General features: G+C 33.5%; 1 protein-coding gene across 1 annotated transcript in view; it reads right to left on the reverse strand.

The window, feature by feature from the left end:
- Positions 1–2,461: 2,461 nt before the first annotated feature.
- The window catches only part of LOC129225969 (metallophosphoesterase 1-like), a 43,508-nt gene continuing 18,125 nt past the window's right edge, over positions 2,462–27,844 (reverse strand). Inside the window, exons 5-10 of the mRNA XM_054860538.1 lie at positions 23,381–23,522; positions 22,640–22,826; positions 13,303–13,371; positions 11,032–11,154; positions 9,191–9,331; positions 2,462–3,499 (exon numbers count right to left, since the gene is read on the reverse strand). Coding sequence (XP_054716513.1) covers positions 3,341–3,499; positions 9,191–9,331; positions 11,032–11,154; positions 13,303–13,371; positions 22,640–22,826; positions 23,381–23,522 — 821 coding nt within the window. The 3' untranslated portion in view covers positions 2,462–3,340. The remainder of the gene's footprint in view (positions 3,500–9,190; positions 9,332–11,031; positions 11,155–13,302; positions 13,372–22,639; positions 22,827–23,380; positions 23,523–27,844) is intronic.

Consider the following 27,844-nt stretch of genomic DNA (forward strand, 5'->3'; position numbering starts at 1 on the left):
CGCGAATTAGTTTTTTTTTCTTTTGCTCCCTCAAACCTGTACTTCTTTTTTTTTTTGGCGCCCTCAAACCTGAGCTCCTTTGGTTCTTTTTCGACCTCGAATGTGTGCTTCTTGGGTCCCCCCCCTCCGCACCTTTTGTTAAAAAATTCTATTTCACTCTACACTTAATTTGCATCCTCGAACGTGAACCACTTTTTTTTTTAATATAAATATTTTTTTTTTTTTTTTGCGCCCTTTGAGAGTAAAGGTTGGCGCCTTCTTGATCAACCCAGTCCGCCCCTGCTAATAAGTTAACTGTAGATACAAATATTACTAACACAATGGTACAAGCTTGCCTGAGCAAAAGTGGTCAAATCAGAGTGTTGTCGTGATCTAAAATTTGAGAAACTGAGTAATTCTACAGATTTTTTTTCTTCAAATTAATGAAGAAATTTTACAGAAATCAGCATAACCTCATCAACTTTCTTGCTGAATTTCGTAAATGTATCACACATTTTTTTACCCGCGAAAATGCCGATTTTGAGCCGAATAAGCGTCATTTGGGGGGGGGGGGGGAACAGATGTAGTACTTCTAATTCTAAAAACCTTGATTCTTGCAAAATTTGAAGATGTTTCCAGAAAATATACAAAATTACTCATTTATTGTAACTTCGATTCAAATGGAAAAAAAAAAGTGAAAACTTTTCATGCTTTTTTGAAGGTATAAATTTATTGCCAAAAATAAAAAAATGTGTTTCAAAGTTTTGTAATAAAATAAAACAAATTTCTAATTCTTTCATTTTGATAAAGGTATATTTTCTTTACTATTTCACTTAGTTGCCCCCACATTCTACTTCATTTCCTGTTTTTAAATTTTTGTGGTATGTAAAACATTGAAATGCTTAAAATTCTAAAACCTTTTCCTTTCCAAAATTGTTCGATGAAAGTTTACCCACTGAAAGAAATAATGTAATATTGACAGAAAGTGAAAATACAGTCGAGTCCCGACTTACGCGAGGGATGCTTTCCAAGATCCCTCGCATAAGTCGAAATTTCGCGTTGTGGAAAAGGGTATGTGTAAAAACTTTTATAAATGTACCCAATTATTTTAGACACTTATAAACACCCCCTCAACTGTCAAAACCCATTTCTTAACTGTACATCACTATTTATTACATAAAGAACTGAATGGTTACTTATACTTAAAAAAAAACGTTTTATTCAACATTAATACTGCTATGATGCACAAAATCAATGGGGAATAAAGACAGAAAGACATAAAATAAATCAGTATATGGTGCGTACAGAATACAGTACGAAAAGCAATTGCAGTACAGTTGTTCTGATCCATTAGATCCAGTAATGATACTGTAACTTAAAAAAGTGAAGATGATAACGATTTATGCCGCATAATCAAACCGTTATTCTAATACATTTTTAAACAGTTGCTTCACTAATTCTTTTATACCGTTTCCATCTGTGGCAACACCCCTCTTCCTGGTTTCTTTAATTCACAACACAAGAGCAGCTTCCATTTTCATAAATTTTTGCACTTTACTAAGATGTTACTTGGTAAACTTTTGCGGGTTTCTTTTTCTTGACTTTTAATTGTATGTATGGAATATGGAAGATTCACTTATATCTAATTGTCGTGCAACCTCCGACGCATTTTTTAGCTGAGATTCGCTTCTCAAGAAGTTTTAGCATTGAGAAGCTTTAGCTTTCCTTTAACTGTCAAAAACTTTCTCTTTTCCATTCTATCTTCACAAACTTCAGATGAAAAAGCGATCTTAGGTGTCATTACATTTTATAAACTTTCTCATTTAGAATGAAAAAAATAAATTTAAAATAAGGAGTAGAGTTATTTGTATAAGCGATGTTCAGAATAGTGTACGGTGTGGGAACTTCCGCTCTCAGTGATGTGAAAGGAATGAAGGTCTATTAACGAAAAAAAAAAAAAAAAGAAATTATAGTAGCCAATTACAAAGCCAGTACTTGCACACCACGATTCTCCACCGAAAATTTTCGTGTTGTGGGTAAGGAATTTGCGTTAGGCCTAAAATTCTGTACTGGTGAAAAAAATCGCGTTATAGCCATTCCGCATAAGTCAAATTGCGCTCTAGCGGGAGTCAACTGTACAACCTAAGAAACTTTTCTTTTTATGTTTGCTGTTTTGGTGGATAATTAGGGAGTGAATGATATACAGAATGAATACGATTAAAAATCTTAAATATAAATATTTTAAGCGAGAATGATCATTCCTCCAAAAGCAACGCTCCCCTCAATTACCATGAAGACCCCCTAAGAACAAGAGCCCTTCCCACAAAATACAAAAAATGTCCTTGAAAACATCCCCCCAAAAAATTCAATGCTGCAGTTTGGGCCATGATACCCCTTGGTAGGCACCCCTGTTTTAATATAGTGCTCTATGTACAACAAAAAATGCATGAAAAAGAAAGTGAATGAATACTCATACCAACAAATATAAATTTATTTAACAGTATAACTTGTACAAAATGCAATAAAATTTATACAGTTCCAAAAACCAGGATAACTCATATTTTGGTACTTTTATATTATAGGTATGTCACTTGGCTTGGCAACTTGTTTACTTGTTACCTTGGCAAAAACTGAAAAATTACAATTATATTGTTGCCACATTTGCTCCCCTTCTTCTAACTTTACATCATAATGGGATTTTCAATGTTTATTTATAACTGAATATATATAAAATATATTTGACTGATTATTTTACATGTCAAAAACATTTCTAGTTGATTTGGCGAACTACTTTAAGCAGTGGGGGTGGGGGTGGGGGGGGGGGGCGGTCAGTGAAATTGCAATCCTAAAGTGGAATTGCAAGTTTTTGAAAAATATAAATTTAAAATGCATTCTTAAAACTAAATTTGAAATTTTCCTGGGGGGGGGGAGAGGGTAGACACAACATGGACTTTAAGGGGTATTTTTTTTCCTCGTTTTTTAATCGTTAAAAAAATAAAAATTGGTGGATTATTTTACTTTTAACAGAGTTGTGTTTAACAATTTAGTGGATTTTTTTCACTTTGAAGGAACTTATAGAATTATTTCAAGGCTTGCTGTGATTTGAAAATTAAAAAATACAAATAATTGCATGGCATCATCAAATAAGTACTTTCTATGTAACTTTGACCGAACATGGCGATCGAAAATAAAATGAAAAATGATTGCCAAGGCTAAAAATGTGGAGTGACATACCTTTAACGTAAAAGTACCTCTATTTCGAGCAGATTTCTCGATTCTGCACACGATGTAGTCCAGAATTGTACTTGAGAGTGAAAGACAAAAGCTTAGCACTATATTTGTCTGCACATTTATTTAGTAGTTACTTATCTTTAAAAGATGAACCTTTGAAAAACCTGCCTCTTGTAACATACATCCAAATCAGAATAAACAAGCTGCCAACTATATACAGATCAATTACAGTATTTTCATTTGGCATGTGACACTTGTTTATCCTAAATGCGTCTGGAGCAAAAGTTGCCTGTAAGAATGGAAAAAAAAAACAACATAAATATATTATCTTAGTTAAAATTGAAAATTAACATAGTGAAGATTAATTAAATTATCAAAAGTAATATGCAGTAGGCTTTTCCGCTTGTGATTAACCAGTCCCTGTAACATAACTACGGCCTAGTGAAACAGGGGTGCCCATCCCCCCCAAGCTCAATGGCGCAAATTCCCCCCCAAAAATTTTCTCGCTTTCGATATGGGTTAAACATAACAGTTTTTAAAGTGTTTTAATTTCCAGGCAAATTCACGGGGGGGGGGGGGGGGTAGCGCTAACAAATACCATTTGAAATGAAATGTTGTTGGATTGTTGACCCGCCTTGCCTTCCCTAATTTTAAAACGTAGACCTTGAGTAAACAAATTTTGGGTACCCCTGAATTTTGCTACACTTTTTTTTTCAAACGTATGAACAATTACAGGGACAACTTTCTGGCTTGGGATGGAGTCATTACTAGATGTTATACAACATGAACCGTGAAGCGGAAATTTATTGTGAATTAGATAGGGGGTCGGGGTAGTTTCTCCCCCGGAAAATTTTCGAAATTGTAATTTTAAAACCACAGTTTTACACGATCTCTGGTGATGTTGGAAGAATTTAAGGTTTGGTATTCCTTCCCGGTAATTTTTCAATATTGAAACTTTAAAAGCGCAATTGTTAATAATCTACCGTTGTGTTAAGGAGGGCTTTCCTTTGTTTTTAAAACTGTAACTCTAAAAACGCAGTTTTAGATTATCTGTGGTAATGTTAAGGAAAGAAGAGATCATAGGACTCGCCCCTGGAAAATTTTCAAAATTAGTCTTTAAAACGCTATCTATGGTTGGGGGACAAGCAGTTTTCTGAAATTGAAGTTCTAAAATCGCAATTGTAGCCCACCTTTGTGACGTTAAGAAAAAAAGTTTTCGGAAGCTCTCCCGGAATTTTCTCGATATTGAATCCCTAAAAACCAAATTTAAGACTACTTTTTAATAATGTTGACGAGTTGGGAGGATGGAGAGGGGCGCTCCACTTAAATTTCCGAACTTGTAGCTTTAGAAACGCAGTTTTGATATATGTTGATAATGTTAGTGGAAGTGAATTTCGATGCCATTCCCCCGGCAATTTTTTGAAATTGATACCTCAAAAACGCAATTCTAGGCTTTGTCTTTGATCGTGTTAAGGAAAGAGGGGGGAATCAGGGGCTCTCTCCTATAATTTTTTCAAAATTTCATTACTGGAAACGCAGTTTTAGATGACTCTTGATGATAAAGATGGTGTCATTCTGGCGTTACAGTGGGAGTGCTCTCCTGGAAGTTTCCCTAAATTGAAGTTGCATAGTCAAAAAAAGATAGATCACACACACCATGACAGATATTTTTCGGAAATTCTCAAAAATGGATTCAGCTATTCTGCACACATCGAAAATCAAAACTCGAGAATTTTAACGAATCAAATATCTTTCTATACATATCAGATATGGAAGAAAATAAATATGATTTACGAAAAATAATTTAAACACCTTAAGAACAGAATGTTCTACTTCCATCAGTGAAAACCAAAGTCACTGAAAGTTTTAATAAAAATCATCTAATGATAAATTGAAACAATCAGTTTAAAAATGGTAGAGAAGATGGGAGTGAAGTGAAATGAAAAATTTTTCATAAGCTTAAGCTAGAGAATGAAGAAAATATATTAATTATCGATTGGAGGGACTTCAAAACTAGTTCTTAACGATTGTTAAGGTGAAAACGAATCAATGAAAGACTAGAGCATACTGGCCAGAATTATTACACACAATAAAACATTTTTGACCTCTCTCCCTCATCACTGTCACACGTATTCATCATGCAGAATTGTGCTACTTCCAGAAAATTTATAAGATATTGAAAAGAAATCTAATCAAACCTTCTGACCCAGCTTTGAAAGGACACCAACTCCATGCCGTCTGTTATGCTTCTTTCATTGAAAAAGAGAAACGGTCATTAAATTTTGGAAAGAGTACCAGAGTCGTCGCTATTTCAGAAAACTGGAGGGGAGGGTGCGCTTTTGGCAGCCCCTGAATTTTTTCATACGCATGCTGGAATGTGCAGAGAGAGAGAAGATTTGGCTTCTGGATTAGCAGGGATAGTCATATTACTGGACTTTCGTACTAGCAATATAAATAATCGTAAGGATAATATTCAATCAGAATTAGGGGGTGTCGGACGGCTACCTTCTTGCATTATTCCGCAATTTGAAGACATAAAAACGCAGTTTTAAACTATATTTTACGTTTGGGAGGAAGGGGGGAGGAGTTCCAGGATAGCCTCTCCCGATAATTTTTCCAAATTTAAATTCCCAACACAATCGTACATTATATTTAATTATGTTCAGAAATATTGTTAATGTTAAGGTGTCCAGGGGCTCTCTCTCGGGAATTTTCAAGACTATTATTTGAAAAACACAGTTTTAGACGATTTATGGTGTTGTTAAGGGAGGAAGAGACTCGGGGTCATCGTTCTATAATTTTTCAAAATTTAAACTTCAAGCACGCATTCCCAATTGTGAATTATTTCTGATTATGACAAATAAAGGGGGGTCCGGGGGCTCTCCCCCGGGAAAAATGTGAAAATTGTAGATCGAAAAATACAGTTTTAGACGATCTAAGGGGATAAGAGATGCAACCACCCGCCATTCAAAATTTTTTGAAATTTTGAAGTCTTAAAAAAGCGATTGTAGACTTTTTTGTTAAAATTTAGTGCACCGCCAGTTTCTTGAAACCAAAGCTCCGAAAACGTAATTTAAGCTAACCTTCGATGAAAGGGGGGGGGAGTTTTGAAGGGGCTCGCGACCAGAAATGTTTCGTAATTGAAGCACTAAAGCGAGATTTAAGACATTTTTCAATGATGTTGGCGAGAGAGAGAGAGAGAGATATCCTCTCGAAAAAAATTTCGATCCGTAGAAACCGCACTTTTAGAAGATTTTTGTTAATGTTAATGGGTGGAGAGATTTGGAGTCCTCCCATGGCAAATTTTCAAAATTGAAATTCAATTAAAGCAATCGTAGACGATTTATTAATACTGTTAGAGGGGTAGAAGGTTTTGGAGATCTCTCCCCCAAAAAATTTTCTAAAATGAAGCCTTAACAATGAAATTTTTGAGGATCTTCGGTAATATTTGCAGGACGACAGTTTTGGGACAACTCAGGGATTTTTTTTTCCTATTAAAGTCCAAAAGACGAAATTTATTCGACCTTGAATGAGAATGAATGATTAATTGAGAGGGCGTTTCTCTGAAGTTACGTTGGGAGCACTCTCATGGTTTTCCTAAATTACAGTCCTAAATACTCAGGCGTAGGCCATCTTTAATGACTTTAGGCTAATGGATGGGGTTTGAGAAAAATTTTCCGGGATTTTTTCAAAACCTAAATTTTAAAAACTCACTTCCAGGCCCGCTTTGGAGACATAAAAAGAAGGATTTGGAGTTCCCCACTCTTCCTTTCAGTTTGTCTACGTCCCTCCTATCTTCATTGTCAATTTTAATTACTGATAAACATATTGTGGTATAATATTTTCTTCTAATTTTCCTTTGCCAAACACGACTATTTGCTTGGATTTTCCATAATAGAACTTTCAATTTCCCCCCTAATATTTTTGCTTTCTTGCAATACAAGCATTTGCGGCCTTGGAAAAAGGACTTTTAACATTTTGAAAAGATGTGATAATTTTCTGCGATACCTTAGGTCTTTATTCTACTTCATTTTAATTTAAATATGCCACCTGCATCTCTTGATTAAGCTGTGATTTACTTACGATTTTTACATTCAAAAATTTAGAACTTTTGGTTTGAGTATTCATTACAATACATTGAATCCCTCTTTGCATTTAACTGTTATTATTTTTTTCTCTCTATTTCAAATTTATTTCGGCTACCCATACATTTTCTCCACTTAGCAATTATTTTCAGGACAATATTTTTCATCAAAAAAAAAAAAAAAAAATTCATATAGGAATGTTTCGGCGAACCCTATGCTATGAGCTGTTCCAATGAAGCTGTCCTATTTATTTATGGTTTTTTTTTTTAACTGAAGAACTATGAAGCCATGAAGCATAGTTTTATATAACCAGGGCCGCCGAGAGACAAGGCGTGCACCATGTTAGTTTTGTCTCCTTTCCTCCCTCCCATTATGCTAATTTTACTCTATGCATAATACTTTAATTTGAGCCGAGCCCATAGTTTCCGACTAGGCAGACATACCCATTCTGCGGCCTAGTGGAGAGTGCACTGAACTGAATCCTTTTTTTTTTGGTTAATAAAAATGTTTCAAGCATACATTTCCGCGACTATTAATAAAAGAGAATCATGAATGTTCTCATTGTATTTTAAGATTACATTTTCTATTCAAATTTTACAGAAAAAATACTTTTTGTCACTATTATTTAAATTGTTCATTTATAATTACTATTTTAATTTTTAAAATAAATAAGAGTTTCCCTTTCTCTTTGTTCGTTTTCATCGCTAAAATGAAATTGGATGCCCCACTTCTGAAAAATTGGGGGTGTAGAACCCCCCCCCCTCTTGGCGACGGCCCTGAAGAGTACGTGAAAAAAGTATTATTAATGCATCTATTTCTTGTCGAATAAGTTTAAATATTTTTTATTTCCAAAATTCAAAAATTTCATGTTCTAAAGAAAAAAAGTTCTGAAAAAAAAAATCCCTCCCAAATATTTTGATGGCGCAACTTGCGCCATAATCCCCCCCCTGTGGGCACCCCTGTAGTGAAATGAGGAATATTGACCCCTACTGGTTTTAAAACTGATTGTAGGAGATGGAGAGGGGGGGGGGTGCTCCCCTTGCTCTTGGAGAAGATTGGCACCCATGATAATATGTTCAATGGTTAACTTTATAGTTTAAATTAACAGTGAAAAGTTAACACTTTGAGGTCTATGCCCGAGCGTCACTCGGGTTACCGTTTTTGGGGAAGTTAACTAAGCTCGAGATTCTCTCGGGGTCAAATTTTTACTCTGTTGGCTATAAAAGTACTAGTTATATACATTCCAAGCCTTTTTAGATACTATAAAAGAAGCTATTACTTTCAAAAAAATAATATATATGGCAGCAAAAAGCAGAAATAACTATTAAACCTGATAGAATTGGGGGTTTAAATTCGAGTTTGTGCTTTCAAATGTACCACACAAAAGCAAATTTTATTAGATAATGTTTATTTACAAATTAAACCTACTTTCAGATATTTGTTAAAGATTTAGGTAAGTTTTTAATTTAGTCTATGTAAACTTTTATGGTTAAAAATTATGTTTTCCTAAGCATAACTTTTTTTTTTGGGTTTCAAACATGCTTTTTTTGATAATTTCTTACTAAAAGTTGATTTTTATTTTATTCAAATAGTTAGTCAATAAAATTTTTATGATGTGTATATAAATTTTAATGATGTGATTGATAACATTGTTAATACACCACCATGTAACAGTTATGTAAACGACTTTGTGCAAAAATTACAAATAGCTACCCTGCAACTTAGTGGCAAAAGAACGGATTTAATTTAAACTTTAAATCAAAACTTAGTTTCAAAATTTTGTGGTGTGTCACGTCTGTTGGTGGGTATGACATGGTGATGCTTTAAGCAGCACAAAACAAATTTCCATCTTGACATACATGCACTTTAAATTTTCAAAAAACACCAGGACCTACCAGGATAAAGCTGGGATTCTTCTTATTCCTCCAACTGAAGGACGGTATAGTCCACTCTGGAATTTTTTCCTTGTGCATAGTGAAACAACCATGATGAGTATGGCCACTGAAGACAGCTCGAGGTTCCAAGAGACTTAAAACCTTAAAAAATATTTAAGATTCTTTATGGAAACCAGTTTTAAGGTTTTTCCAGAGCTAATTACTCTATTACTTCGCATTACCCGGCATGCCGGAAAAAAGCAAGGTTTACTAGCATGCTGGGAAATTTGAATTTTGAGGCATGCTGGGTAATTTAAGGTTTATTTTTCAACAAAACAAAAGTAAACTTCCTCGGGCAGTTCCAATCAGAAAGCAAACTACTGTATGGAAATAAATACAGTTGAACTTCGTTAATACGACCACGGTTAATACGAAATTACGGCTAAAACGAACATTTTGTTAAATTAGTTTGGTTTACTATTTAATTACATTAAAAATGTCATGGATATTACGTAGATCAAAATGAAAGTGCCGGTTAAGACGAACAATTCTATTCTGAAAGTTCCTCTGCTATTCTGAAAGAGGTTAAAGTTCATTACACCTGTTTACTTTTGAACTGGTCAGTCTGCTTGGGGATAAAACCGTTCATTTTTTCATTTGGGTATTGCCACCTGTTTTACTTAATAAAAATTACTGTCCCACTATTTCCAACCCTTTTATTTTGTCTCTTCTCGAATATCGATAAAGCACTTTATTTCATGCCATAAACTGGCTTAGCTTTTTCCAGATCGTGCAGGAAAAAAATTTCGTAGTGTCCATCCTGCCTGGCAGTCCTATGTTCTTTATAAACTGAATGTTGCTTTATTTGGTAGCCCATTAAAAGCTAAAGATAGGAGAGCGTAAAAAGAAAAACTCTAACAATTCGTGAAAAGACAGACATTGTAAATAAGTTGCAAAGCAATTCTGTTTTAAATTTACGTATGGATTTTTCAATTTTTCTCCATATATTACTTATTCACGGACGTTACGAAGAATGGTTTTTTTGAACAAATTCGCGAATTTTTGGCAGTTTGTATTAACCGAGTTCAACTGTAAATAAATCCTGAAAGTAACCTTCTTTCAAAAAAAAATGTGCATTGCATATCGTATGTGCTCAGTATTTAAGTTAGTTCATTATTAATTTATTTAATTATATACCAATAAAGTAATCAATTCAAAAGCAATCATCGTTACTACAATTTATTCATAATTCTTCGTAAAAAAATATTTTAGGTTCCTTTTAGAAAGGTAAGTTTAATTTTTATTTATTCAATAGCTATAGTAAATTCTTTAGCACACTGGTTTAAGGGGCGGTATCTTACGCCTTAAATGTTTGCTTACTTAGTTTTAATTTCATTTTTATAAAATTATTCGTTATTGAACAATATTTTTCTTGTTAAAATAACAAATGGCATTGTTAGTAAATATTTTTACAAAATTAAACTGTTTACTAATACTAATAAGATATGTATAGAACATATACTCATTTTTAAGCTGAACATATATTTTTTATAGTATCTTTTCCGCCTATCCTCGATTTTTCCTGCACGCCAGAAAGGACCAGGCAAGTGTTATTGAAAATCTGGTGACCCCCAAATTTTGTGGCATGCCGGATAATGCAGGGTAATTCGGTATATGACAGCATATTATTTTTATTGTAGGAATACAGTTAACACTCGATTTTATGAAGTCCATAGAAAAAGGTCATAGATTTGAAAGGCAGCTTTCAAGTCTGCCAGGGGGGGGGGGGGAGGTGGAGGCACTAAATTTGGCTCTGGGAGCACTAAAGAAATTTTTCTCACAGAAGTAATTTTTCAACTTACTTTGCTGGTGGACTCCCTTGAAAGACATTCCCAAGTTTCACGGAAGGGTTCATTTATTATTTCCTCCGGCGCAGAGTCAGATTCTCTGCAGTGAGCATCTGAAGGACGAAAAAGGGGAAAATGCTGGAAAAAAGAATAACAACATGTACAAATAAAGGCAAAGGGAACATTTAAAATGAGCTAATGTGTGCATCACATGGTTTCCTTTTGCTTCAATTTAATGTCAGTTTCTCATTATTGGCAATTTTAATGTGATTCAATTGTTTTCTCTCTAAATATCACCAACAGTGGCCAAATTGCAACCAGATTTAAAAAAAAAATAAAGTTGCCAAGTTGGCGACAAAACTTGGCGACCAACAGACTGGTGATATATCGCCAAGTGTCCCCCAAATTATAACACCACTTGAGTTTACATCAAAATTAACAATGATTTTCCCCCAAAAAGGGGCAAAAGCCCCCCTTTGGAGCATCCGAATGCAACCAAAAAAGAAGGTGCAAAACTAGTCCCCACTAGGAGTCTACGTACCAAATTTCAACTTTCTAGGACATTCGGTTCTTGAGTTATAAGACATACATACGCACATACATACGTACATAAAGATGTCACGAGAAAACTCGTAATTAACTCGGGGATCATCAAAATGAATATTTCGGGTGTCTGTACGTTCCTAGGCACATATCCACGAGTGGTCGGGTTGAAAAAAAAACTCAACATTCATTTGGGGGTGAACAAAATGGAAATTAAGGCCGATTTTTGGGTGAAAATATTTTCGCGAATACAGTACTTCCTTTTTTGTAAAAGGAAGTAAAAAGAACAACATGTGAAAATAAAGGCCGGGGGACATTTAAAAAAAAAAAGGATAATAACATGTAAAAATAAAAGCAGGGGAACCTTTAAAAAATAGTAGGTTAAAGTTAAAAATATCTATCAGCATATGTATCTTGCTAAATGACAGGTACCCACATTTTTAAGAAGCCGTAAGTTACTGCCCACAAGTCAGAACTAAAGTAGAACTACAAGCCTATACTGACAGCCTGCCTATATATCTAGAGATTGCGGTTTCGCCCTCATTTGGGGCTGTCCATAAATGATGTTACTTTTCTTTTTTGCAACAAATTTGAACCCCATCTCCAACTTGTCACATGTCACACCTTTTCAAGGGCATATTGCTATAAAAAACGCACGATGCCACTTTTTGTTGCCTCCTCTTCCTTGTCACAAGCTGTCACAATTGCATGCAAAAAGTCTAACAGGAAAGTCTGATTTCTGGATGACCATTTCTGAGTGATGAGCTCAAAACAAGAAAACAAGGATAAAATTACAATCTCAGGATGTAGTAACCAAGATGTCGGTATACTCTGGTAGTTCTACCTTAGCCTAGGTTCGCAATGGTAACTTACAGCTTATTAGTTTCCAGTGTGCAGGTAATATCAGCTTTAATGAGAGAACACCTGCCTCTAGCTGGGTTATGACTATTCCAGAAAGATGAGCTGCCCATATTTTTGTTTTCCACATGCACTAGTTATCTGATGCAGTATTATTCAATGCCAGATTAAGGAAAAGGCAAAAACGTGCAAAAATCCAGAGAGGCCAAGAGTCATCAAAAAAAAAAAAAAAAGGAAACTAAGTAAAGTTTCAAGCCAATGAATGAAATTAAATAAGTTAATTGCTTATAAGAGGGTAATTAAAATGTCTCAAACGAAATACTGATTTTTTCAGATCCTCAATAAGGAGAAAGTATAACAGAAAAACAAAATAATATCAGAGGTGGTTTTTTTTTTTTTTGGAAAATCAATAAAGATTTCCCAGTCATTCATTCATGGTTCTTAAACGGCTTCAGCATCTGAATAAGAAAATTAACAAATTTCCAAAAATATTTTAGATACATACTACAGGGTTGACAGCAATTCAAAACATAAAGCACTACATTCAAAACCTAACAGCAAATTTCAAAAGAAGTGTTTATAACAAGATTTTGAGTAAAGATTATTTGATATAAGAATTATAATGAACTCTAGATAACCAACCAAATAAAAGTAGGATATTATTTCAGAACATGCCAAGGTTTTCAAATTATTGAGAAATTATTGTACATCATATAAACCAATACAAGAATAGTTTAACAACTATAATACATATCTAAAAGTGATAGGTGAAAAGTTATTATGGAATTAAGATTTATGAAAATCTGATGAAACATAGGCTTTAAAATACTTAGGATCAAATAAAAACGCGTAGATAAAAAAAAAAGGCATTCCCACTAAAATTACCTGAAGAAAAATTGGAGGGCTAAATGCTGGTAATGGTCCAAACTTTTTACATTCTATGTCTTCATCTCCCTAAAATTATGTAAGAAGTGATTATTAGATACTACTCTTTACTTTAACACTTTTTATCAGAAAAAAAGCATTTTCGTTATCAATTAAATTAAAAATGATCTTCTATTTTCAATTACATAAATGTCAAAGTATCATCATTTTATAACAGAAAAACTACAGTTTATGCAAGAAATTCTATTATTTTAGAAAGAAAATTATCTCCAAGTCCTCAGAAAAATTTCATTATTAATAACTAGTGGCACCCGCACGGCTTTGCCCGTAATAGAAAAAATTAAAGGTCTTTTGGTTCGCTTGTATATTTACAAATAATGTATGGTGAATTTTCTCGCCAATTGGCTTGTACCGACGTTACAGTTCCACGTTATGATAATTTCGTATCTCGCCAATTGGCTTGTGCCCATGTTACAGTTCCACGTTATGATAATTTCGTCATTTATGATAGTTTTTTTTCTTAAAATTGGAATAAAAAAAGAACCACATCGAATTTTCGAAAAATCGCTTCGAGGTGCACACCCCCATGCTACATACTAACTGTGTGCCAAATTTCATGAAAATCGGCCGAACGGATTAGGCGCTATGCGCGTCACAGACATCCTACAGACATCCTCCGGACAGAGAGACTTTCTGCTTTATTATTAGTAAAGATAAGAAACACATGCAGCCAACTTTTTAAAAGGACTTTATAAAATTGGCAGGACCCAGGCCTGTCATTTAGGGGATTGATAGTGGTTGATTGCCTCCCCCTGCTTTAAAAAAAAATAGTTTAAAAAAACTAAAAAACACACTTTCATAGCAAAATGAACTAAAAAGTGAAAAATAATCTTTGGATGATAGTAGTTGACCAATCACTTAATTTTAATGTAATACAAAAAAGCGCGGGGTGCTGTCTATTTACATTTTTGCTTGGACAAGAAATGGAAGAAATTCAAGACAACTGATAAGAAGCTCCCCACGCTTTTTTGTATCACATTAAAATTAAGTGATTGGTTAGCTACTATCATCCAAAGATTATTTTTCACTTTTTAGTTCATTTTGCTATGAAAGCGAGTTTTTTTAGTTCTTTAAACTATTATTTTATTTTACTGTTTTTTAGTCTTATGTTGGAGAATTATCAGGCGACGAAATTATTTATAGAATGAGTGCGAGGTAATATCTTAAAGTTAAGACAAGGGCACCTCGCTGTGAAGCTACTGTGAGTCATCGATATATGTTTGCGGAAATCATATTTATATTACCTTTAAAATTTGAGATGCATTTGAACAAAAGTTTTGTTCAACAATGGTCTGATCAGCAATGAATTTCCAATTGAAGGCTCACCTAAATTTTGGCATCAAATTAGTTTAAAACAATTATATTTCATGTTCTAATTACCTTGGAACATTGGAACAAATTTTGTCTGATGCAGAAAAACTAAAGGTTTTTGTAGATATTTTTAAATAATTTTTGCAAGCTTTTTTTAATGTATTTTTTTAAATTTTTCTTTTTTCACATTGTTGGATTTGTGCCAAAATATTGATTAAAATTGGAGGAAACAAACAATTAAAAGAGTTAAATAATTAATTTGATTATAGAATATTGCATTGTCATCAGGTCTGAGGTCGCGTGCCAAATTTGAAAAGAATCCGATCGCAGGAAGTGGGTGAACTTTGAGCTGCAAGATTCCATTACAAGATACATACATACAGGTGAAGCTAATAAAAGCGTTTTAATTAATGTTTTATACACAAGTGAGAGTGGTTTTTGTTGTTTTCCAATAAAATTTGCATTGAGTATACACCTTTTGTCTTTCCCTTCGACTGAAAAAAATCGAAATGAATGGCTGCAGCCACAACTTTGCTCAAAAAATGAATAATGCGCATTAAAACAAGAAAAATAAACTCAAGCAATTTTTGTTTTTCTGTGCAACCTAATACATTTCTAATTCTTTTCTTGAACTGAGTGTTTTCACATAGGCCCAGCTCCTGGAGTAGTCAATCTGTGCAACTGGCCAGGGCCGTAAATTTTAGGGGAGGAAAATTTCATGACACAAAAATGTAAGGACGCAAAGAAAATAAAAAAAGAAAATACAAATTTGATTGCCAGGGGCAGCAAAACTATTAGAGCTAGCCCTGCTTCCACAGCTGTGACAAAGTGCACTGAAACAACTATTCAGTTATATCTTGCAAAAAATGCTGATTTTTGAAACTCCTTTGCCAAATTGTGGTTTTTAGAACACACTTGAGTAAACTTTAGGTTTTATTTTTCTTTTCACAAAAAACAATATTATTCATTATAATTTCTCCTAAATTGACAGTACGATCATACCTGCAGCACATACAAATAATAATTTTTAAAATACAAAAAAAAAATCTAAGAAAGTTGATATCCTGGTCGCAAAAGCAAACATCACCCTGCAACATTAAAAAAGAATTTTATTAATCTTTTGTGTAATATAAGTAAAGATAAGTAAATTCTTCTTGTGTGGTAAATTTCAAAGCTTTAGATACAGAGGCCAACATCACAATCTGGTAAGTTAGTGCTAAATTTCCTTTCTTCATCTCTGCGATTACGTTTAAAATCTGCAGTTACATTTAAAATGGACTGGTACTGCCATCTAGTGTATAAAAAGAGAAATAAAATGTATTCCGTGCAAAAACTAGTATGTTGTGGCCATCACGAAACTTTCTTCTATATTTTTCTTTTTTTTTTTTTTCTGATCCCTCCCCATGCTTGATGAGGAAGCAATATTCCCAACAAAAACAAAATTACACATGCAAAAACTTGACGACCATCCCAATGTCTGAATTATTGCAAAAGCAAAGCAAAGAGCGAAAATTGAAAGTTATTTTAAAAGCCTTGCTTGAATTAATTAGAAATATTTTATTTGTTAACAAACATAAGATGGCAACAGTTAAAAATTTTAAATCATGGAGATAATATTTCCGATCATTTCTATACAATTAAAATCACGAGAAATACGCAGACGACAATCTATTACGATTTATCTTTCTTATTGTTGCATTAATAAAGCTATTTTTATTCGCAAAAAAAAATCAACACCTCTTGTAGCGATCGGCGTCAAAATTGAACCAAAACCTGTTTACATATGGATTCACATATATTCCAAATTTCAACCAGAACGTAGAATTACTTCTTGAAATAGGGCACTCACAATGGAAAAAAAGGACGGGTGATTGCGCTACCCCCTTTTTAGCTGTTGACACCAAAATAAAATCAGCTCTTATATCCACTAAGGGCTACTTGCCAATAAATTTTTCTTTCATTCCGTTCATTATTTCTTGAGAAACAGCAGTCACAATTGACGACAAAAAACGTTCTATAGCTCAACCCCCATTTGAGTTATTGACACCAAAATTGAATCAGCACCTGTTCCTGTTATTGGCAACATATGGACCAAATTTTGTTCGAGTCCGCCAGTTACTTCCTGAGGAATAGCAAGCATTGCGTAACTCAAAAAACGTCCCATTGCTCCACCCCCCTTGGAGGGATTCGCGCCAAAAACCAATGGGCACAAGTTCACATAGCGGCACATATGTGTAAAAAATTTCGTTCGATTTCATGCGGTAGTTTTTGCTGTAGAGCGGCCACAAAAAACTGGTCACACACAGACGTGACACACACACATACACACACACACACACAGACAGACATTTTCCAAAAATAGTCGAAATGGACTCAGCACACCTCAAAACGTTCAAATCCGTCAAAATTCGAAAATTTGCACGAATCCAATACTTTTTTCTATATATTAGATATAGAAGAAAGTAAAAATGAATTGGTTTTTATAGTTTTGTCGTGTTAATATTGCACACCCCAGGACGGCAATATCACAAGAGCGAGAAATGGAGGTTGAAACACCAGCACGGCATTTTCATGGGAGCAAGTGGGAAGGGGTTTAAAAGTTTGCAGATCATTTCTTAGTTTAGGCCAAAAAAAAAAAAAAGAAAGAACTTACATTTCAGCGATCAAAGATTTGTACATATTTTCAGTGATAAAATCCACAAGTTGTATGCACTTGTAGTCTTTTAAGTTTATTTTCAAGCATTTCTTGGTGCTGATAGACTAATGTCGGTGAATCTTGTAGCAGTGGCGGCTCGTGCCTTGAAAAAGTGAGGGGGTCAGATCATGGGTGCAGAAGCGTCCCTGGAAAACTAAAGAAATTGCACCCCCTCCCAGGGTCTCCCACACGCAGTGGCGGCTCGTGCCTTAATTTAGCGGGTGGGCTTGCTGTATAAAATTTTCTCAATAATATTTATACAGATACAATGGAGAGGACTGCAGTTAGTAATGCTGAACTATATAAGATAGTCCTTATTGCAGTTTCTTCATTTCGAACTACTTCATTTCTTCTCTTCTACTTCATAGTTGAAATTGCTTTAGAAAAATATCCACTTGAGCATTTTTTTATAATTTCAAGGTAGACTGTCTAAATTTAAAGACAAGATACCCACCCCATGCAATTAGTAATAAGCAACACACAGCAGTAATCAAACTACTACATTACACTCTTGCTGCCAACACGAGCACATGATCACGCAGAAGCATTGACTTTCGTTTTAACATGCTTCCTTATATCAAATTACGAAATTGGTAACAATTTTTTTTTAGAAGCACAGTTCCCTCAATTGCTAGTATATTCTTCATATATCACAATTAGACTTAACTTCATTTTTTATTGTGTGAAACTACATCACAATACCTATAGGGGTCACATCACATTCATTGCATTTTTAAAAACATTTCAATAAACTATGTAATTCTTTGGAATCTTTGTATGCTCTTACTTATTAACAATAAATATTTTTCATGCCCTTAAAAAAAATCGAAATACTGAAGGATATTTCAATTTTTTAAGAGTTAAAGTTTTGAGATCTTGAATTCAAATTATGTATTTCACTATCGGGATTGCAATAAGAGGAGTTTCTTTTTTCTACTAATGGCCTTTATTGAAACCTTAGAAGGACCTATTAGACCTTTGAATTCATGACGTCAAAATTCAAATAAATGCCTGGGGCTGGATGCTAGATATTATGTGCTGGATACTATTTTCGCGTAAAAAAGGATTGTGTAAAATCCTGAAGGTCGTTAATAAATAATTCGATTCGATACACATGGATGCCTGCATTACTGTCAGCCCCGCTTAATTGGGTAAAATCTCCCGGAACCGAATTTATAGATGTAATGTTAGAGATCCCCGCTTAATTGAATAATTCCTTCGGATAATCGAATAATAGTGATCAAATTTCACATATATATTTTTGCTGAATTTTTTTTTTGAATACGTTAAAAATAAATTAAATAAGAGCAATTATTGACGTAAAAACTTAAAATAGCATTTTTCGGCAAACAACGGGTGGGAAAAACAACGTTCATTTTCCATAAAAGCATTTCCACTATTCTATTTAGTTTCTTTTACAGTTACCAATGCCATTACCAACAGACAGTCGATAAATAAATTAAAAAACACAACAAATATTAACATTGCAGAAAATAAGAAATTGATAATTATTGATTATGTAAAACGCGGTAATTCAAGTTAGAAAAGTATTATCAAAATACCCTGAGCAAGGAATCCACTATTATGGACTTTCTCTAAAAAATATGAACTGAAAAAAGGTGTTGAAACAAAGATTTAATACCTCAAGTTGTAAGTTGCATATTTATAATATTCATACGTACTTTTATTATATATACAGTAAAACCTGTGAAGTTGACCACCCTTGTAAGTTGACCACCTGTCTAAGTTGACCGCTTTTTTCAGGCACGGAATTAGACCTTATCATATAAATCAACCTTTGTAAGTTGACCACCTGTTTAAGTTGACCACTAAAGTAGTGCACCGCGAGTGGTCAACTTACACAGGTTTCACTGTACTTAGTTGTTATACTATTTTGTTGATTACTACTTAGCTTATTTAAAATGCTTTTTAATCAAAAACATTTTTTTTCTATTACTTAGATATTGATTTATTATTATGTTTTAAGCAAAGGTTGTCAACCAGAAAAGATAAATAATATTTCCCTGCTTAATCGAATATTTCTTGGAACCGACGGTATTCGTTTAAACGAGGCCAGCAGTATAAGAATAGAAAAATAAAATCAAAGGCATACGTCATTCAACGGTCAAGTGAAAACAATAAGCAATTCATGATTGCTCAAAAACAGTTCGAAATCAAGAAAAAGCGTACCTAGTGTGAGTGACCTAAAGCCAATAACTTTTTAAATAATTAAACTAGAGTGTTTTAACTCTCTTCATAAAGCTTGAAACAGTTTGAAGTTTTAAAATAAACAATTAAAAAAGATCGATAGTTTGGTCATTTTTGAGGTTATGTGGCCCTACGCCTTTAAGGATTATGTATGTACCAGATCAAATTCAAGTAATTTACGTTTGTGCTGCCTTAGAATACTACAGAATAGAAAACACGTATCGATAAAACCTATTGTATGATTAAAACTTATTACTTTAGCCAAATATCAGAACGAAAAAGAAAATTGAATAGATCTCGCTCAATTGTAGTTTTTTCGTAAAAGTTTCGGACCAATTCAGAACTTTTATTTGCACCACACTCGAAAACAACTGATCTGTGCTGTGTGCTATTCGAAAACAAACTCTTCATTCAGAAATTCCGATCATATTAGTTCCAAAGAGAAAAATAAATAAATAAAAATATGCATGCGATGCGATGCGGTAGAATCTGGGGGAACCCATAAAATGGGAAATGCCAGTTCCAGATATTAACAGCCGTTTAAGATTAAAGACAAATACAAAAGAAGGACGGTGGAAAACGATAAGAGCATTCTTTCATTCAGTGGGCTAGCCGATTTTTGCCCTTTTCCAACCTGTTGTTTCGTACAAGTGACGTGTGTAAAATCCTTCCCCACCTGCTATTGCCCTTCTACTGATATTGGGCAAAGCTATTTTTCGGAGGGCTAAGGAGATGGAGCCCATGCAGAAGGAATTGGTGTGGCGCGGACTTGCCGTTTTGGTGTCTGGTTGAATCGTCGTGATTGGTTAGGAGCGGAGGTGTGGCAGGGTTAGTTCTGGGGCAAACCAGTAGTAGACCATAGAATCATTCTCAGAGCTTGCAAGCGGAAACGCTAACAGATGGAAAACTTTTCACATTTTAGAAGCCATATGTAGAGTGCTAGAGATTTAAAATGTGCTTCATGTCCCCAATTCGTTGTTTTTTTTGTTGCTTTTAAAAAATATTTTAGCGAAATACTAAACGTTATTTTTACATGATCTATTTAGTTGTGTATAATTTTTCTGGGTGGGCCTGGCCCACCTTCAGTGGCGGCGCTAGGCGTCGGCGACGTCGGCGACTGCCGACGGCCTCGCGCAGATAGGGCCTCGCAAAATTCTCAGAAGTTTTAAGAAGCTTCCATGCTTTCAAATGAAGCTCTTATTAAATACAACAGACACAAAAGTGATCAAAAGAATGAGTGAAGAGCCAGCCATAGCAAATGCGGGGCGCGATTGGAGAATTCTGTGGGGGCCTTTTACAAAATGATTGTACAAATTTGAGTGTCCGCGTCGATTTTTCCGACGCGGACAAAGATTTGAAACTGTTGCAATTATCCATCTTCTTTCAAGTTTCTACATCGCGTTTTATTTTATTTATTTATTTATTTTATTTATTTTTTTTGAAAGAAATTAATAAGTGGAATTTATTTTGAAAAGAAATATTTAAAATAAAAATATTAAATGGACAGCGTATTTATTGATCAGCTAACTCTGTTCCCCCCACCCCCGTCCCAGTTCTTTTCTTTTTTCTCTTGTTTCCTAAGTTCGTCTAACAATAAGAAAATATTCAAAATGCTGCTGCTTCGAACCCTCTCCCTCCCCCACTCACACACACACTCACTGAAAGCATTATGGAGCATCTGAAATTTCGTTTCCAGATCTTAAACTTCGCGATATTTCCAGCTAAAAGCCCCCAAATACTCAACAACATCGAAAATCGCTTAAAATTGCGTTTTTGTAGCTAGAATTTTAAAAATTACCGAGCCTAATATTACAAATTATGGCCTTACAATCGCATTTTTAAGGCTTGAATTTCAGAAAATATTCGTGCAAGGGTCCCCATAACGCCTTTCTTTTACATCATAAGCAATTACGTTTTTTAAACTACATTAACAGAAAGTTTAAATGGAGTGACTCCTAAATATAAAATATTGCTTAAGTTTTTAGGACCATAATTTTCAAAATTTTTCGAGGGAAGACTCAATTCCTTCCCGTAAAATCTTCAGTTTGTCTAAAATTCTGTTTTTGAAAGTTCAATTTCGAGAACTTGCACGGGGGAGGAGGAATTAATTTCGACCTATTTTTCAAAAAAAAAAAAAAGAAAGAAAGAAATTGATCCGGGACTGTCTCTGACCATAAAGTCAATAAATAATGGCCTACATTGCGTTTTTAAGGCTTCGATTTCTAGAAATTTCCGCTGAGACCCCTGTACCTTTTTCCCCATACCATTAGCAAAGAAAGCCAAAAATGGCTTTTTTAAAGTACAAATTTGAAAAAAATTTCCGGGGGAAAACCCCCAGACCCCTTTTTTATCAGGTCATTTTTCCCCCCTTTAATGTGCTGCCCCTTCCGCCCCACCACAAAAAAAAAAACTTCTTTTTGATTGCGCTACTAGTAACGAAATGTTTTTGTCCTAGCAATTAAGTGAATTGGGAACTCTAAGGGCCAATAGTTAGTACAGAAATTAATTCCATGAATTTAATTATTTGGCTGAGAATATTTTATGACTAAAAGTGTCTCGCAAAACTGCATCGCCGACGTCTACTTTTGCTCTCGCGCTGCCACTGCCCACCTTGCCCGTAGTGACGAGCCGTCCCCGTTTTGTAGATTGTTTTTGAGTTTTCTAATCTATGCTGCAGACTATCAAAAGAAATTTTGCGTCTAGGACTATATCTTATACTATGATATACAATTGTTCCTTATCTTCAAATATGTAATAATTAGAAGCCCAAATTTAAAATTCTGGAAACAAAGTGCAAATATATATGCAAAAAAGTCAAACCCCATGCAAATGGATTCAGTGAAGTATTTTTCAAAATAACTTTTAAATGAGCTGATGTGTGCATCACATGACTTCCTTTTACACCAATTTAATGTCCCCGTTATTGGAAAATTTAATGTGATTCAATAGTTTACTTTCTAAATATCACCAACAGTGGCCAATTTAAAACCAAATTAAAAAAAAAAATCACCAAATTTGTCGCCAAGTTGGTGACAAAACTTGATAAGGGAATAAATTATTTACCTTTGAGCATCTTAAAATATTAGATATTTCTCGCAATTTCTCCTCAGCTGGTTTGCAAAGGAAGCAATCATCACCATGCAGTGCCATACTGTTGACTAGAACAAATACGTTGTTTTTTATGGTTATCATTTCTACAGATGATATATTAAATGATTTCTCAAACCTTTCTTTCAGATAATCTGAAATGCTGGAAGAAAGAAATTACAAATATGTAGGATCAAACAAAGGTTACATCAAACATCCGAAATGAAAATAGACTTTAATTAGAACTTTAACAAATTTATACACAATCAAGATTAAAATTATTCAAGTAAATTATTGAAAATTCACAGTAAAATGTACAATTTAGCAATCTTTGTACAGATAGGAGCTGATACCATCAAAAAAATTATATCAATTTTAGATATATTTCTCCTTACTCATTCTGGCATTTGATCTTTTCGGGAGATATGACTTTATTTATGAAGTTTTCTCATTCAAACAAGAATTTTTAGGGACTAAGGTCCAAATTTTAATGGGGGTTTTAGGAACTGTTGCCATTATTCTGATGGGAAATCGTATGCTGTGTTTTTACTTTACATTTTTATTTAACACAGTTCGTTGAGCACCTGTCACTTGACACAACTTTTGATTTTAAGGAAGACCATGCAATGCCGTGCGGCGCAACTTGTTATACATACTTCACAAAAGCTTAAAAATTATACATGTGGAATTAAATTTAAAAAATAAAGCAACACTTACTGATAGTGGAAGCCAATATCATGATTTCCAATCACAACGTAAAGTTTTGTGTTTTCAGGAACAAAAAATAAGCTATGGAATCTTTTTACATAATTGTTAAAGTCCTCTTCGGTGCAATGCTGACCTTCATCAAAAACATCCCCTGTTATATCAGAAAAGCAAGGAAAACAAAATGAACAGCTGTACAATATACAATGTAAGACAAATTTATGTATCTGAAAGATAAATTTATAATGCACATCAAAACCATTTATTCATAACATATGCAATTAAAAACATTTTAATACGAGTTGTAAAATTATCAACAAATGATAAAAAGAAAACATTAAAATTCAAACAATTATTTGATTTCTAACAGGTGGCAAAACCGAAATTTCTTTTATACTGAAAACATTTATGCGGGAGCAATTTCATGAAAATGAAATTTAAAAACTGCAAATGGTAATACTACAAATTTTATTTTATCAATGCATAGTTACCAACATTGAAAGATGAAAATTATGGGGATTTATCAGGGGGTAAAACTGCTTGGAGGGACAAAAATACTGACCAGTACTGACTAAATACTGACCAAATACCAGGGTTGGTATAAAAACCAGTTTTTTTGAAAAAAAGTCTAAAAAAGAAAAACCCTTTATTTTGGTTTGAACCGGGTTTATTTGAAAAATCAAAAAATCAGTAATCCAACGTCAGAAAGCACAAATATTGCAAGATATTGCAGACACGTGTTTCGGTGTTACAAGGAACACCTTTTTCAATGCAAAGAAATGTGAGCTTCTGGATGAAAAGTCATCCGAGAAAAGCAACACGGTGGAACAGGAGATAGTATAAATATCAAAAACTAGAAATTAAACAAAAACAAAAAAGAAAAGTGTTCAAGTGTTCTTTTAAACAGTTCTCAAATTAATGCTCTGAAATGCAATGATAACTTTGCTCTGGCCAGCAAACCTTCTTTTTCTAAGCTTATTGCTCCTATTGAGAAAGCTTTTAAATTTAGTGCCTTATCATCCAATCAAAAAGATTGCGTTAGGCATCTTATTGCTTCTAATGTGGATTTTAATTCTAGAATTTCCAATCCTGTCTTTACTAATACTGTTAGTCGTACTGTAAAGAATTTAATTTCTAATTCAGATATTGTTGTTACCAAAGCTGACAAGGGTGGTCAAATTGTTGTTCTTGACAAATCATCTTATGTTGACAAAACTAATGATTTGATTTCTTCTGGTCCATACTTAGAGATTTCTAAAGATCCGAGTGAAAATGAGTTAAAGGCTATTTCTTCTGCTGTCAAGTCTGTTCAGTCTATTCCATTAAATGTTAAACGCTCTGTTATTCCTTCTATTGCTAATTGCGCTAGATTTTATGCTTTACCTAAGGTACATAAAGCTGGCATTCCTTTCAGGCCGATTGTTTCCAATATTGGCACGGCTTCTTATAAACTTGCAAAATATTTAGTCTCTGTGTTTTCTCCTCTTATGAGTCATAATGTATTCACCGTAAAAAACTGTATCGATTTTGTCAAAAAAATTCAGAATTGCGTTCCAAATAATTCTTTTATGGCTTCTTTTGATGTGAACTCATTATTTACGAACGTTCCGGTCGAGGCTTCATTGTTATGCCTTCAGAGTAGACTGTCTGAATTTCATTTTACTTCTAAGGAAATTGAGGATTTAGTTTTCCTTACTCATACTTGTCTAAAGCAATGTTCCTTTGTTTTTAATGCTAAATTTTATACAATGTCGGATGGTTTGGCAATGGGAAACCCACTTAGCCCCATCCTTAGTGATATTTACATGCATTACTTTGAGCTCAAGTTGTTCCAGAAGCTACAGTTTCAATTCTATGTTCGCTATGTTGATGACTGTTTTGTTCTTATGAATCACGATCAACTAAGCTTTGATGATGCTTTATCTATCTTAAATTCCATTGATCCTCATATTCAATTCTCTTGTGAAAAAGAACAGAATAATTGCCTTCCATTTCTGGATGTTCTCGTTTCTCGAACTGAGTCCGGTTTTGAAACTACAGTTTATCGCAAACCTTTTGCTGTTTCATTACCCCCACATAGATTATCGTCTCACCCTCCTAATCAAAAATATTCAGCTTTCAACACATTTGTTTATCGTGCAATGAATATTTGTTCTTCACCTGAGCTTCTTAGTGCGGAACTCAACTATTTAAGAGCTGTGGCTGTTGATAGAGACTATCCGCCCACCTTAGTTGATTCCATTTATAAAAAACTTTGCAAAAAAATCTCAAAATATTGTTCTTAATAGAACTTTTAACACTAAGAATTTAGTTGTTCTGCCTTTCTTCCCTGGTATTAGTTTTCAGGTTGCTAAGATTCTGAAGTGATTCCAATTCCAAGTGGTATTTTCTCCTATTAATAAACTTTCTTTCTCTTCTCTTAAAGATCCTATTCATCCACTTAATTGTTGTGGGATCTATAAAATTGTTTGCAATTGCGGACTCGGATACATCGGACAGACCCGCCGTTCTTTGAAATTTCGGTTAAAAGAACATCAAAACTATGTGAGGAAACAACAGCTGAATAAATCCAGTATTGCCCAACATTGTTGGGAATCAAATCATTCTTTTGATTTTAACTCTTATCAAATTATCCAAAAATGCCCCAATTCGTTGGATCTTGATTTTTGGGAATCTTTCCACATCCTGAGGAACCGTTCTAATTTAGTCAATGATCTTACTGCAATTCCCTATTTTTCTTCTGTGTGGACTCCTTTGTTAAAATTGGTTTAGTTTTTATATTATTTTTTATGTAAACGTCGTACATTTCTTACTTTTATTTTTTCATTTTTTGCTTTCTTATTTCGTTTTGTGATTAACTAATTGCAATATGTTTATCCTTCACTTTGTTCTTAACTGCATTTCTCCATTTGATACATTGCTTTCATATAGTTTTTCCCGCTGGTAAATTTATTGCTAATTTATTCAGAGTGGTTTCATTTTTGGACTTTTTGCATTGTTTATGGGTTTTCTTGGAAAATTTATTACTTAACGATTTTTTTCCTCATGGAATTATATAATAAATTTTGCCTCCAGGTGTCATTTTATCTTTTTTGTTTTTGTTTAATTTCTAGTTTTTGATATTTATACTATCTCCTGTTCCACCGTGTTGCTTTTCTCAGATGACTTTTCATCCAGAAGCTCACATATCTTTGCATTGAAAAAGGTGTTCCTTGTAACACCGAAACACGTGTCTGCAATATTTTGCAATATTTGTGCTTACTGATTTTTTGAATTTTCAGCACAAAGGTATTTATATGTTATACGGGTTTATTTGGTTTTTATTACTATTTGCAAAAAGAAAATCAATTTTATTTTAGGAAAATCATGAAGATTTTATGAGTTAATTGTTAAAGAATGTTTAATATTTATATTTGTATCTAATTTCTTTGTAATTAATTAAATAATTAAGAGTAAAATATTGTATTGTGTAAAAAGTAAAATAATCTAATTTTTAAAAATATTGTATGTGTTCATTTCTTTGTACTAAAAGATTTCTGTAGCAAAATATTGTCTGAAAATCTTTAACTATTATCAAAAATTCAATACGTAAATGGGTCTTGGTATAAATAATCAAAGAAATAATTTACTGTGGTAGTTCAGAGATTATATTAACAACAAAATTACCAAGAATAAATTCTTGCACATTAATTTCCTCATAATCATAGCTATCTTCTATAAATATTTTTAAAAATGTAAAATTAATCACACATTTTTAAACATGGAAAGTATTTTTCAGTATCTACAAATGAATCATAAGTCTGATGTATATTATACAACTTTAAAAATAAAAAAAAATCAACGCATATTTTGTTTTCCATTGTAGACATTATTTCTCCTGGTTTAATGCATTTAGGACAACAGTTTTTTCATCAAAGAAAAAAAATAATTTTAATTAAGAGCTTCAGTACTAACTTAAATGAATATACTCTTTTAACATATTGTTACGAGTCCAGCCACTTCAAGAAATTCATTAATGATGACACAATTCTTGAGAAAACATAGGAGATTTAATTACAACTAGGTATGAGAAATATCCTTAGCAACTGCTAAATTAACCATAGCAATTAGGCAAATATCAATTAACATCGTAACCTCAACGGTCCCACACGTATTCACACCAAAATACACAAAAATACAGCACTGAGGCCAAAACACACTTCCAGCAGAACGCTGAAAACAAGACTCTGCAGTTAGAAAACAAACAGACTCCCCCGTTCACAAGAAGCCTGGTGAGCGAATAATTATCAAGAAAATCCTACAAAGTTATACAAATTTCTCATATTTTCTTTTTCTTCCATTCACAAATCTTATCGTTCAGAAATGGGGGAAACCATATATTTCATTTGAATGTAAGGGGGTTGTATATTCATTACAAGAAACTGTTTACAGGTTAAGTTACTAGAATAATTTTAGATGAAGAATAATGGAATAAAT

Source organism: Uloborus diversus, chromosome 7 (assembly GCF_026930045.1).
Source record: "Uloborus diversus isolate 005 chromosome 7, Udiv.v.3.1, whole genome shotgun sequence".
Taxonomy (NCBI): Eukaryota; Metazoa; Arthropoda; class Arachnida; order Araneae; family Uloboridae; genus Uloborus; species Uloborus diversus.